The sequence below is a fragment of the Sorex fumeus genome, unplaced genomic scaffold (assembly GCF_029834395.1).
Source record: "Sorex fumeus unplaced genomic scaffold, SorFum_2.1 ptg000065l, whole genome shotgun sequence".
Classification (NCBI taxonomy): Eukaryota; Metazoa; Chordata; class Mammalia; order Eulipotyphla; family Soricidae; genus Sorex; species Sorex fumeus.
The window spans coordinates 2,959,492-2,972,533 of record NW_026606122.1 but is presented as its reverse complement, the minus strand read 5'-3'; the positions used below and the strand labels follow the sequence as shown (position 1 = coordinate 2,972,533).

Here is a 13,042-nt window from a genome sequence, read left to right as displayed (position 1 = left end):
TGGAGGGAGCACTGAAATTCAGTTAAAGTGACCATGAGAAATTTACCATCCTGTTGCTTTATTCTCAGGCTTATAGATGCAAGAAAACTTCAATGGAAGGAAAGGATTTATTTTCATGTTAATTTTTTCATTGACATTCTGTGGTTTACAATGCTATTAATAATGTTTTCCCATGCAATAGTTCCAATACCACAACCATCACCAGTGTACCCTCCCTGCCCTCTCACATGGACCCCTAGAGCCCTCCATCCCAAGTCTCCTTCACTCAATTGTGTGGATCAGTTCTTCCAAAACATTCTTTGAACCTTTGTTGCAATATTGCTGTGTATCTTTAAGTCCCACATATGAGAAAGATTATTCTGTATTTATAAGGAAATTTTATTCACAAGTGGGAGAGGACCAGCTCCCCTTGTACTTCTAGTAGAATACCACTAGCCTTGTCTAGTGAACACTGCAGAGTCATCTTGGGGGTGATGTATATGACAGGGTGTGATAGTGTTTACAGATAATGTTTCTTTGGTTTCTAAGCTAAGCAATATGCAAACTCTTAGCAAAATCTTTGGACTAGCTGAAGGATTATCAAACTAGTTATGTAATTATGGGAGAAGCAGGAATGTCACCAGTGGAAAAACTCTAGAGTATGAACTGAAGTTTGGCACATCAGATTACTTTGATTACACAGTCCTGTGTCTTGGGTATGCAGAAAATAACTCAGAATTAGAGGTAGACAATCATCAGCCCTCGGAATTGAACTCACTCCCCTCCCTTGCTTCATATTTATCTGATTAAGGAAACAATGTTGTTTTTCATTTTTTATTCATGTTCATGCCCAGGTTGGTGGACACCCTGTATTTGCACAGCGCAACTGCTCAGTATTGAGAAATACAATCCTGGAATATGCAGTTAACTGGCTTGATGCTGAGGGTGTATAGGCTGGAACGCAGATACTAACTAGGGGTGGAGTGGGGCAGGGGAGGTAAGATGGAAGGGATCTGAAGGAGTTTTTGGCTCACAGGTTAGTGAGCAGCCAGTCTAGCAGTTGTTTTCTTGCCATGTTCCCCACAGCTTCATCCAGTTGTCGTTCTTTGGCAAACTTCATGACCTCTTGAAGTAGATCCCCTACACTGTACCCCTTCTCTGCTGCCTTAGCTGATACTTCAGGGAGCTGTGAAGAAAACGGAACTTAGCCTGAGTCATGTTTGGAGCAAAGATCCAGATTCCCACCCATGATCCTATGATTAAAGCATTTCTTTCTTTATTTTTTTCAAATGACAAAGATCCAAATGTCAGAAGCATTTTATGAGCTTCAAAACTAAAGGGCAATTCATTGTGTTCACTAAATACTCCTCACCAGCTCTGTTATGGTTATTCTCTTATGTCCCATTAAAAGAAGAAGAGAAAAAAGTAGAAAGGTGGGGAGAATAGTTTGGGTTCAGATCTGGACTGTTCAGTCTTTGATATCTCTGAAATCAGCCATGTGTGTGTGTGTGTGTGTGTGTGTGTGTGTGTGTGTGAGAGAGAGAGAGAGAGAGAGAGAGAGAGAGAGAGAGAGAGAGAGAGAGAGAAAGAGAAAAGAACAGTGAGAACGTGCTTGTTGTTTGAATGTTTGCTGACATAAGACTGAGGATGACTACAAAGAAACAAATGAGGCACCTAGGAAAAATACTTTTATTTGGGAGAAGGCAGAGAGATAGTATAGCAGGTAGGGTGCTTGCCTTGTATGTGGCTGGCTCAAGTTCTATCCTCAATACCCCGTGTGTTCCTCTGAGCCCACCAGGATTGATCCCTGCATGCAGAGTCAGAAGTTAGCCATGAGTACAGCTTTTTGTGCAAATTTTCTTTGTTTTTTGTCCACATCAGGCAGTGTTCAGAGCTTACTCCTGACTCCAGATGTAGGGATCACTCCTGGTGGGGCTTGGGAACCAAATAAGGTGTTGTGGATCAAATCCAGGTTGGTCACATGCAAGGCAAGTGCCCTACCGATTGCAGTATCTATCTTTCCAGTTCCTGGGCCAAAAACTTAAATAAGTGCTCTTGTGGCACTTGCACAATCTGTAATTTTGGGAAGAAATTTGGGGTGTTCCCTTTAGTCCTTTAAAAACTTTTAAACTCAAAACAAAACTTAACCTTTTTCCTTAATATTTTAACAAATAGAAGTGTCAATCTCAACTTGCTCCTTTTGATGATATATGCATACAGCACCCCACTTAGTTTTAATGGTTCACCACTTTTGTGTCTTTTTGTGAGGTGAATGTAATGCATGAATCAAGTTATAAAAGTAGACTGGTCTAAGTAAAATCCTACCTCCCTGCTCCTACCCATGCCAATCAGTTTTTCTTGTGCCTTATTATATTGCTTACCTTTTCCAGTTGTCCATCATCATCTCCCATGAAGTATAGCATGGGAACATTAAATTGGGAGGCTGCAATCCATTGCAGGACAGCTTGGAGTTGTTTCTGTAAGCTACTAGTTGCACACTGATTATTGACGATGACTTCGGGTCCAGGACGTTCTTGAAAAGATGCCATAGATTCATGACAACATTTGGGGGGAGGACAAGTACGGAAGTTGGTGTTGGAGGACGATGCTTGTTCTTCCAGTTCATTGAAGGGTGCTCCTTTGTTGTTGTATTTAGCCATTATAAGGCACAGCTTCATAACAGATTCAACCAGCTGATCTATAAACTCCCGGTTCATTTGCTTCATCCCACTGATAAAGTCAAGGTCTTGACTCTCCTGGCATTGTTCTTCCCCTTTTTCGGGTCTAGTGGACATAGAAGTTGATTTGTTTGCCTTGGGTTCAGAGTGCTTATTCTCACCTTCACATGGATCCTCACAGCTGAAGGGGCTATCATTGAGAAGTCTCTGAATCAGTGATAGAACCATGTTTGACATGTCCAGTTTCTGGGAGTCTAGATGTTGAGAATCTTTGGTAGAGGTGGTTGGTCCAGAAGATCTGTGTGTTTCTAGATGTTTCATTGAAAGTGCTTTGGCATTTTGGCCATTTCCACGTTTTTCATATTGGGCAGTCTGAGTCAAGTATCCCGATGGAGGAGGGCAGCCATCATCATCAGATGCATCTTTGCCTTTGGCCTGCTGAGAAAGGTGATACTGGATAAGCATAAGGGCTGAGACAATCAAATCCTTTGCCAGTGAATCAGTGGAAGGGCTGATCTTTTCTCGTTTATCATCTTGACTTGAAGGCAATTTTTGAGGCATCCTGCTTGGGTTTCCTTGTTTTTGATTCCACATGGTCAAGCTTTCCTTTAGGATGTGCTCACCGACTTTCTCAGCACTGGTCAGTGACTTGCGTGTATCTGATTTCATTTTGCCTTTATCCTTTCCCTTCATCTCAGCCTTCATAGCTGAGAATTCCAGGCTTTGGTTCTTGCATTTGGGGTCTTGAGAGCCAGCTTTCAAGGATGCATATGACAGACACTGCGATTTAGTTTCTCTTTTCTCACCAAGAAGAGCACTGACCAAACGCTTCAGCATGGCCTCCATGATATCAGCAGCATTTTGTTTTCCATGATTGAATAGATTTCTCTTAACAGCTGAGACAAAATCTGAGTCTGTCATCAGAACACCAGTGATATTATGCAAGTTTTTCATGCAAGAATCGATCAAATCAGACACAACATCCTTGGTGTGTTTTAGCAGCACTTTCTTTAGGACCACACAGGCTGGAATTGGCTTCCCAGAGCTCTGTACTTTCAGAGTTTTCATAACAGAAACCATCATGTCAGATGCAACCTGATTGGCATAAACCATGAGCCCTTTACTGATAGAATCTGCAAATTCCTTGCTATCTCTCTGGCACATTTGTTTGTCTCCACCTTTGTTCTTGTTAGCTAATTCACTATATAGAAAACTTTTCCGGCTTCCTTCTTTGCATTCCTCCCCGTTGCCTCGTATTTCTGCAGAGGTGACTTCCACAGCATCATGGGCCATTTCTGAGGCAATCTTGCTCAAAACACTACGGGGGCTGTTTTTCCCCTTTTCTCCACATTGCGGAAAGTTTGAATGATGATGACATTTGCCTCCTCCTTCCAACTTTTCTTTGATTTCCTTACGGGCCATCTGGATTACCAGAGAAGATAGTCGGTTGACATAGTAAGAAAGGTCATCCATAGAACATTCTCCATCAGGTGAGGTAACTGCTTTCTGATTACTAGGCGATTTACCAGGGGGAGAGGAAGGGCTCTGGTTATTGTTGGTGTTTTTGGATGCTGTCGTTTCCATAAGTCTTAAGCTGTGAGATCCTTTGGTTTTATAGTCTGTGTGCAGTTGGTCAGCGTAGACACTGTAGCAGTTGTCAGAGGGGTATTTTTGACATTTTTGTTCCATCTCTCCTACTCTATGTTTACAGCTAGAGGATGAGGGGCTCAATGCATGTTGGAAACCCAATGCATACTTCTGAAGATCATTGAGAAGCCAGTTGAGGACACTTATTGGATCAGAGGGAGCTTGTTTGAAAAGGCACACAGATCCTTCAGTCTAAAAAAAAAGAGGAACCCCTATCCATAAGTTTGGGTAAGCCACTTCTTTCCCTTAATTTATTTCAAATATATACCTTTTAAACAGAATAGATTAGAAGTTTTTCCATTAGAATTTCCACTAATTTCAACAAATTTTATCCAGACACATGTACAAGCAAAAGCATCAACAATAAAAGCTTAAAGTATATGCATTTGTATCATTACCTATAGGAAAGTATAACTAATATGGTATTTTAAAACTGAGTATATGTGTTTATCTTGTATGTATAAAAATTTTTTGATGTATCCTGTGTGTGAATGTATATGCATTAATATAAAAAATCAAACTGTAAATCACAATAGACATGTGAACATATCAGTCTCTATTAAAATATAAAAATGGGGGACAAAGAGGTAGCATAGTGAGTAGTGAGCTTGCCTTGCATGTGGCCAATCTGGGTTCAATCTTCATATGGTTCCCTGAGCATTGCCACGAGTGATTCTTAAGTGCAGAGCCAGGAGAAACCCCTGAGCATTATTGAGTGTGGCCACCCCCCCAAACAAACTAAGTAAAATGTAGTGTGTATAAAAACGACATGAGCAAATAGAAACACATCCCCTACTGATGGATTGGGAGGATTAATACACTAAAAATGGCAATAAAACCCAAAGCATTACACAAATTCAATGCAGTCTCTATAAGTATATGCTTGATATTTTAAAAAAATTAGATCAAACACTCCTGAAATTCATGTAGAACAATAAGTCAAAGCATTCCTTAGGAGTAAGAAGATGGGAATTATCACTTTACCCAACTTCAAACTGTACCATAAAGTGGTAGTAATTAAAACAGCATGGTACTGGATTATAGACAGACACTCAGGTCAATAGAATAAAATAAAAAATTCAAAGACAAACCCTTAGATATATAATCAGTAAATCTTCTATGAAGGAGCAAAACCATTAAGGAAAGTCACTCCAACAAGTGGTGATAGGAAACTGGTCAGCTATGTGAAAAACATGTACTCATATCTCTTTCTAAGCCCATGCACACAAAGAAAATAAAAATTGATTAAATACATCAATATCACACCTGAATTCACAGGGTACATAACAAAATTAAAGCAAAACTCTCCATGACATTGAAGTTAGGGGCATCTTTAAAAATGAAATGCTGCTCACTAAGCAAGTAGAAGCAAAGATAAACAAATGGGACTACATTAAATTAAGAAGCTTTTGCACCTCAAAGGCGACAATGACCAGAACCCAAAGACAGCCCACATATTGGGGAAAACTATCTTTCCACCATGCATATAGTAAAGGATCAATATCCAAAATATACAAAGTACTGGTAGAAAACTACAAAAAAAGTCCAGCCCTATCAAAAAGGGAATAAGAGATGAATAGAAAATTCCTCAAAAAAGAAATAAAAATAGTCAAAAGACATGGAAAAAGTCCTACATAACTAGTAATAAGGAAAGTACAAATCAAAACAACAAGTACAAATCAAAACAACCTCACACCACAAAGACTGACCATCAAGAATAACAACTAGTTTGGACAAGGATGTGGAGGGAGGGGGACCCTCATTCACTATTGGTGGGAATGTTGACTGACACAGCCTTTTTGGAAAACAATATGGACTTTCCTGAAAAAATAGGAATTGAGATTCTATATGACGCAGAAATTCTGCTCATGGGAATATACCCTAAGGTTCTCAAACACAATGCAGAAAAGGCATCTTCACTCTTATGTTCACTGCAGCACAATGGAATACTATGTGGCTGTTATGAAAAAATCATGAATTTTTAAACCATCTGTTATCAAAGATTTACTGACCATATATCTGAGGATCTGTCTCTGAATTTTACATACTATTTCATTAACCTGAATATCTGTCCATAGTCTAGTACCATACTATTTTAATTATTACCTCTTCATGAACATTATTAAAAAATGTCATGAAATTTGCTGATAACATGAATGGACATGGGGAGTATCATGCTGAGTAAAATGAGTCAGAGAGGGACAGACGTAAAATGATCACACTCATTTAAGAGATATACCTAGTAGAAGAATAACCAATACAATAGAAACAAAAGCCAGGAGGAACTTATTAGGAAGCTTGCCACATAAGGGAAGGGAGGTTTGGTCAGAGAAGGGATCGTTATGACAATGGTAGTGGGAAGTGATCACTTTGGACAAGAACTGGATATTGAAAGAAATTAAAGTCATATACATGATACCATTTCAGTAACAGTATTGCAAACTTGGCTAAAAGGAAAAAAATGTCTGCAATGGAGGCAGGGTGAGGAGTGGTAGTAAAACTGGGGACACTGGTGAATGGAAGTAGACACTGGTTCACCAGAGATGGGTGCTTGAATATTGTAGACTAAAACTCAATTGTGAACACTTTGTAACTCAATTGTGAACACTTTGTATCTCATGGTGATTCAATACATTTTAAAATGTTTTTTTAAAAAAAAATTTAAAAAAAGAATAACAACAACAACCAGTGTTGATGAGGATGTGGGGAAAAAAGACCCTATTTCACTTCTGGGAGAAATGTCAACTGGTCCAGCCTTTTTGGAAGACAATACGATCATTACTCAAAAAAAATAGCATTTTCACTTCCAAAGGATCTAAAAATTCCACTCTTGGGAATATACTCCAAGGGCCCAAAGGCACAATACAGAAAATACATCTGTACTTCTATGTTCTTTGCATCACTATTCACAATTGTCCAAATCTGGAAACAACCCAAATGTCCAAACACGGATGACTGAATAAAGAATGGAATCCTACTCAGCCATAGAAAGATGAAGTCATACAATTTGATTCTATATGGATGGATCTGGAGAGTATCATTTTAGTGATATCAGTCAGAGGGAGAGGAACAGACACAAAATGATCTGCTTCATATGTGGGATATGAGAATCTTCCTAGGGGAATACCAAATGCCCAAAGGCAATAGAAAAGAATAGCAGTTTGGTTTTCAGTAAGGAGCTAGCTACTGAGGCCCCTGGGGGTGGGGTATAGATAGGAAAGGGAACAGTAGAGCTATTGTGGAGGGGACTTTGTTGTGAAAGGGAAACAATCAAAGAAGCAGGCTGAGGGTGGGAGGGAAACTGTGGATGTAGGTGAAGGGTAATGGACACTGGTGAAGGGTGTGGTATTGGAACATTGTGTACCTGAAACAATCACTAATATCTTTGTAATTTAGGGCAATTAAATATATATATTGAGTATATGTGTGCATATATGTATGTCAGTGATGTGTGACTGACATGTAAGCATGTGTAATGTAATTACAGTAATGTCCATTGCATGTTTACTATAAAAAACATTGTCAATGTGTAATCTTTCTAACATGAATGTCAGAATATGAGTGTGCATTAGTGTTTCTTTGAAAAATGAGAAACTGCTTAAGTAATCTGTGTTTGTGATGTAAATTCAGTAGAACATATTTAGCTAAATATAATTATATGTTACAGCACAAATTCACATATTGGTATTAATATTAAAATTCACTTTAAGTTATTACAAATTCATGTTAAGCTATTAATGTGTATTAAGAAATGTGGAATTTAAAATGTTGAGAATAACTAGGTGATTAATTATATTAATAAACTGAATATTGATTTATATTATATTTATATTTACATATGAACTGAAATAATTATAATATACTGTATAATGTATAAATATAATATATGATATATGTATTCTGTTGTAATAATATAATAAAGCTTGAGAACGTGTGTTGGTGTTACATAATCTGGAATTTTAATTTGTGTGTGAATATCTGAGAAAAGATGTAACTGCCTGTGTAGCAAGTGAATGAATGAATACAGAGGAAAAAACATGTTACTTTAAGTTTGAATACAGAGGAAAAAACATGTTACTTTAAGTTTGTATATGTATAACAACATGATATATGTTTGTAATTGTGTATACATAGTGTGTTCCAATTCCAGTTACTCTACTTAAGGGTTACTTGTCTACTCTTAATGCCTACCCCAAACTATGACCCTTAGAGGAAGGATCCGACCCTAATTGCAAATATAGATTTTCCTTTATATCTAAAAGTAGAGAATTCTATTTGTTATGATTTGTTAGATTATTTGGAAGGTGAGTTCTGGAGTTTTTAGATAATGTAAGGAACTTTTATTTTTACACAAACACACAATCTGTGTGAAGGTGCATTCATGTCTAATTGCTTTCAACTTTAAACTCCCAACAGCCGGGTACTCTTTTTCTGGTGGGGGATGATTGGAACATTTTATTTTACTTTATTCGGTGGTTTACAATATGTTAATGATGGTTTCTCTTGCACAAAATTCCAACACCATACCCGTCACCAGTGTACCCTACCATCCCTTAAACATTCCAATACCCCTCTCTTTCTCCAATCCCTCCCACCAACTCAGTTGTGTGAATTAGTCTTATTCTTTTAAATAGTATCTTAGAAACTATGTGACTACAGTTATTGGTCACTATAAATTTTCTCTGCTCCAAACCATCTTCCTTCCTTTTTAGACACTGTCTAATATGGGACACATGAGTCCATCAGAAGCCAGTAGAGAACACTGTAGAGGGTCATAATGATAAACTTTAATCTTTGTTAAGCTAGTAATAGCAAGATTCTATGAAAAACAGTATGGTAACTATAGTTCATATGGTATTACAAACTCATAAGATGCTGAGAGTAAGTTTAAAGTATAGAAAGATTGTTGAAGTTAGGTGCCTGAAATTAAAAACAGGCATTCTTGAGCATGTCTGATTGGATATGATCTGATTGGTTCAATGCACATGAACTTATCATGAGTCTGAACTTAGACTTGTGTTCTATAGAATGTCAAATGCTCAAATCTGGGAAAATAAAGACACTAGTTACTTTATTTCTCTGAACCAGATTCTGTAAACTCACCACTGGGCTCTGGAAATTAATAAAACTGGACTTATAGATTAAGTATACCTTAGATAAATCTTGCTTTTCAGTGTCCTTGATCACAATAATTTCTTTATCTTCCAGGTCTCCCAAGTTTAGTTCACTGTCTGAACTGGAACAGCCTACACCCTGTATTATTAAGAGGCAAGATTCTTATGAACAATTGCTTTTTTTGAGATTTTACTAAGCTACCTTCCTATGATATCACTAGAAAGCATGAATATTATGTGTCTTAGGAAGACACATGTTCTTTTGGAAGGATAGAGTAAGTTTTTAATGACAGCTAATCTTTGAAGAATTAGCTAATTTCTCTCTACCAATTACTACTCAGAAAATACTCACAAAGCTATTTATCATGGAAGCCATATTATACTAAAGGCCATCCTTTTCAATAGGGTTTTTATTATTTTTTATTTTTCTGACATGCTATCTTTCATGCTCTAATACCTTAAACCTTACCAGTAACTTAAGTAGTTTCTAAAATGATATTTTATGCCCAAAGTAATAGTAAATTCTGAACCAAGCATCATAGACCAATGAGAAAGGCAGGTTTCCACCCAAATTCCTATCTCACTCAACCCTTCCATCTATTACTGCAAACTATCTTTCTCCTCATAGAGGTATAACCATTGTGATTAATAAAACTTCTTAGAAGTTTCCCATCCAGTCCAGTGAAGAATACCCACCTTGGAATCTTTTTCTTCCACATTCAGTGTGGACACATCAACAAAGCATATCTGCATCAAATTAGAAATATGAATTTAGAAAATTAATATACCATAATGTATTTTTCTGGGAAATGATTGGTAGTACCTACATTACAGGAGCTTGTGAGGATAGAGATAGTGCATGTACATTGTAAGTAATCAATAAACATTATTGGGATTGTTGTTAGGATATACTGTTAATGATGATATGATTTAAGTTTTAATGATGATAAATAATATCAATCAATAATCATTAATAATTATTATCAATAATAATTATCAATAATCACCAATAATAATAACCAATAATTATACATAGTAATAATTATTAAATTACTAGATAATTTTAGCATTACTCTATTTTCTAAATTAGAATACCTACCTATCATAGAAAAACTGAAAACAAAATATCTATTTTTATTGAGAAAATGAAGAAAGGTAGTGTTTAGGTTTTACATAAACATTTCTGTTTTATTAGGAGCTTATTTTGTCATTTGTTTGGTCATATACCCTTATCTATGGGATTATTAATAATATTGCAAAAAGTTATAGCAAATTTTCAGTGTAAGTGAATTTAAAAATCATTGTATAAATACATAACAAGTCATAAATGATACTTGAACATTCTTTTGAAATGTAAGCTACTATGCCAAATCACTTATTGTTTATGAAGCAGAGTATGAAGTATTTTGCCCTTTGATGTAATCCAACATTAGCATATCTTACTGTTAAGTAGGTGGCATTATGACCTAAGAGGTATCAGGTAATAGTAGCTGGTAACTAGGCAACCACCACTCCTTCCTCCCCTCAAATTCTCCCCAGCCTTTTCCCCTCAGCCCCTTTACCTCAATCCTTGTCCTATCTGCCCTTGATTTGCCTTAGTTTGATTTATAAAGCACAATTGTTCCCACATACCTAACTGAGCTTGGTTGCTTGGAGAAGTCAAAATATCATCTTCTATTAGTTTATCCTGGGCTCCAGGATATCTACAACCTAGTGACAATCCTTTCCACTTCTTGCTAAAAGTTTATCATCTTACCACTTTACGCTCCTGATCTTGCTGTCCAGTTGGGCTGTAGAGATCTACCTTGCACACACCCCTGCGGCTATGTAACCAGTCAATATCATCAGACATCTAGAAGAAAAAAAAGATTAAAAATATAGATAGTTTTTAGAAATAGGGCCAGTTTGAATAAGAAAATTTGAAAGCCTTCCTTAAACCTATCTCTGGTGGAGTGAGAAATAGGAAAGAATACTGAAATATTTTAGCTAGAGAAGCAGAATAATTTAAAAGGAGGCCTAAAGCCTGGGGATTAAAATCAGTGGTTCACTACCAACTATATACACTAAATCTCACTTGTCTATTTTTCTTTATATTCTCTTGGATACTTTAAAATAATCAAGCTCACCTCATCCTCTAACTGAATGTTAACCATTAGTGGTTCAACTGGAGCCTTTTTTAATTAAAGAAAGTGAAATTATAGCTATAACATTTATTATATAGTGACATTGGAAAATACAATTAACAGTAACCTTTTTAATTAAAAATTTAACATTTCTATAGAACATATTTCTGAATGCTGAGAACCCTCAGGCTAATTGACATAAATATAACCAAAAATACAATTCCACAGGCTCAAGTTCAATAGAATCTTTGAAAGAAAAAAAACAATAGTCTACAGCAACTTCCTTATACCCTCTTCACCACCTCCTGGGATTGAAGTAAAAAGGGAATTTATGTCTATGTTCAAGAAGACACATTGAAGAGTTCAGTAGACTTGTTGAATTTTATTTCTTTTTTAAAATAAAATATCCTTTTGTTGCAATATTGGAGAAGGCTATTGAGTTATCTTCTCCCCCAAATTCCTTCAAAATTTAGACTTTATCCCCTAGCTTTACAAATCAGTCTCTTTCCCTCCCCCTTTCTAACCTCCCCAGTTCCCCTTTTCCTTCCATTTCCTCACTTCCCTCCCTCTCATCTTCCAAGCCTTCCTCATCTCTTATATACATTTTATAATAACTATACTTTTATGACTGTCCTTTCACATGATAATTAATAATATATTCATTCCCTTTATCAATTCCCAAGATTATTTTAGCCTCTCCTTTCAAGAGTCTCTATAAATCCATGAAAAGATTTTAGGAAAAGGCTCCTCATACCTTCAGAAGAATTATTAATAGCCTGGAAAAAAAGAGAAGGCAAAAAAAGTTTATTTAGACTGGGACTATATTTGGTATAGTCTCAATCCAAATCTTAAATAACTGTAAAACGTAAAATTTATAAATTCAATACCTTGACAATGAAGTTATTTCAGGCTTTTGACTGAAATTGTGCCACTCAGAAGGGATATGTGCCCCTTTAGATGGAACTGGGCAGTGCCAAGTTCTTGGGCACCTGTATCTGGCTGCCCACCCCAGTCAGCTGTTGGATGAGACTGAAGGGCCAGGCTTTACCCTCCTCAATTTGACTGTGGGTATGACAGCAGAGTTTGTTGGGTCATAATGCCTGAAACTTAGCAACTTTGATAAATGTGTGGCAGGCTGCAGGCGGGCTGACTCATTAGTGCGTTACTTCAAAAGCACTTATCACTGTCAATTATAGGACACTTTTTGTTCTTTTTAGGAAAACATACTCTCCCCCTTTCCTTGCTCTGTGTTTGGTGATAACCGCTTGCTGTGCTCAGGGGAACATATGTGGTATTGAGAATAGAACCAGAGTTGGCTACATGCAAGATAAATACCACATCTCTGTATTATCTCTCCAGTCTATAGAAGCACATATATTTTTAAAAAATGTTATCAAAGCTCCATGATTTACAAAGTTATTCATAATTGAGTTTTAGACAATGTTCCTGCACCGATCCCACCACCAGTGTCAACTTACCTCCAAAAGTGTTCCCAGGTTCC

The 13,042-nt window shown here is 36.8% G+C and overlaps 1 protein-coding gene across 1 annotated transcript; it reads right to left on the bottom strand.

Annotated features, from left to right (window-relative positions):
• Positions 1–1,009: 1,009 nt before the first annotated feature.
• AKAP4 (A-kinase anchoring protein 4) lies at positions 1,010–11,270 on the bottom strand. Its single transcript, XM_056128684.1, has 5 exons — positions 11,175–11,270; positions 10,115–10,165; positions 9,456–9,557; positions 2,361–4,496; positions 1,010–1,165 (listed from the first exon to the last, which is right to left on the bottom strand). Exons 1-5 carry the CDS (start codon positions 11,268–11,270, stop codon positions 1,010–1,012), a joined length of 2,541 nt encoding a protein of 846 aa, XP_055984659.1.
• Positions 11,271–13,042: the final 1,772 nt, after the last annotated feature.

Excerpts from the sequence above, each read along its gene's own strand:
- AKAP4 (XM_056128684.1), bottom strand. The coding sequence starts at position 11,270 with ATGTCTGATGATATTGACTGGTTACATAGCCGCAGGGGTGTGTGCAAG. Across the intron at positions 4,497-9,455 it reads AAAAGCAAGATTTATCTAAG|ACTGAAGGATCTGTGTGCCT; the intron begins GTATACTTAATC and ends CTTTTTTTTTAG. Across the intron at positions 1,166-2,360 it reads ATGATGGACAACTGGAAAAG|CTCCCTGAAGTATCAGCTAA; the intron begins GTAAGCAATATA and ends TTTTCTTCACAG.